Source organism: Eimeria tenella, genomic scaffold, assembly GCF_000499545.2.
Source record: "Eimeria tenella Houghton genomic scaffold, Eth_scaff137, whole genome shotgun sequence".
NCBI classification, from domain to species: Eukaryota; Apicomplexa; class Conoidasida; order Eucoccidiorida; family Eimeriidae; genus Eimeria; species Eimeria tenella.
Genome location: NW_013541509.1, coordinates 25,705 through 26,926, shown reverse-complemented (window position 1 = coordinate 26,926; position 1,222 = coordinate 25,705). Strand labels below are relative to the sequence as shown.

Below are 1,222 nucleotides of genomic sequence, written 5' to 3'. Positions count from 1 at the left end.
CCACAAGGGGCCCCCAGGAGGGGCCCCACAGAGGCTCCCTCTAGGGTCCCCACAGGGGACCCCTCTAGGGGCCTCCAGGAGGGGCCCCACAGGGGGCCCTCTGAAGGGGTCCCCCTGAAGAGCCCCCCTGTGGTACCCCCAAAAAGGGCTCCCAGGAGGGGCCCCCCTGTGGGGAGGGGGCCCCCCTGGGGGCCCCCCAAAAGAGGCCCCTGGGAGAGGCCCCCTGGGAGGGGCCCCCCGGTGGAGGCCCCAAGAGGTGCCCCCGTGAGGGGCCCCTAGGGGGGCCCCTCACAGGGGGCCCCAATAAGGGACCTTCTCGGGGGGCCCCCGGGGGCCCCTGTCCAGGTGAACCCAGGGCGGCCCCCCTGGGGGTTGGGGGCCCCTGGGGAGGCCCCCTGACAGAGGGCCTGGCAGCAGCAAAGAGGCCCTTAAACAACAACTGGGTGGAAGCAAATGTGGGGCCCCTCGTGTCATTTTATGAAGCACCTAAAATGGCATTCGGGAAAGACTTGTGGCAGTTCTTGCTGCTGCCAGGGACTACAACTGCTGCTGCTGCTGCAGCAGCAGCAGCGCCTGCTGCTGCTGCTGCAGGGGCTCCGGCGGGCCTAAACACCTGCCAGGGGCTTCAGAGCCCCTCTGTCCCTCTCCCCGCAGCAACTGCAGCAGCTGAATTGACGCACGTCTTGCTGCCTGCAGAGCAGCCGCAGCAGCAGCACGCTGCAGCAGCAGCAGCAGCAGCGTGAAGCAGCAGCAGCAAGAAAGCCGTACGGATGTTCACAAGGCAGAGTTCTCCATGGTCACCTCCATAGCGCCTGTAGCACAGCAGCACGTACACCCAAGACCCCACACTGCAGACTCACCAGCAGCAGCAGCAGCAGCAGCAGGAGCGCAGCAGAAACAGCAGCAGCAGCAACGACATCAGCAGCAACAGCAGGAGCAGCAGGAGCAGCAGTAACAGCAGCAGGAGCAGCAGGAGCAAGCGGCTCACTGGGCCCCGCGTCTTGCTCGGGAGCTGCTGCGACTGCAGCAGCAGCAGCAGCAGGTTGTGCTGCAGTGCTGCTGAAATAAGCATCTAAGTCCCTATCAAGTCTTTCTTTAACAACTTCTTCTCCCATATAAGCTTCCAGCTGCGCATCTAAACCCTCAGCAGTAGGGGGGGCCCCCCGGGGCCCCCGGGGGCCCCCCCCCCTGCGGCCGCGGGCCCCGCGCCCGCGCCCGCGCC

General features: G+C 66.5%; 1 protein-coding gene across 1 annotated transcript; it reads right to left on the bottom strand.

Annotated features, from left to right (window-relative positions):
* Positions 1-774: 774 nt before the first annotated feature.
* ETH_00016755 (uncharacterized protein) lies at positions 775-1,115 on the bottom strand (the record flags this gene model as incomplete). Its single annotated transcript, XM_013373348.1, has 2 exons — positions 775-812; positions 989-1,115. 2 exons carry the CDS (start codon positions 1,113-1,115, stop codon positions 775-777), a joined length of 165 nt encoding a protein of 54 aa, XP_013228802.1.
* Positions 1,116-1,222: the final 107 nt, after the last annotated feature.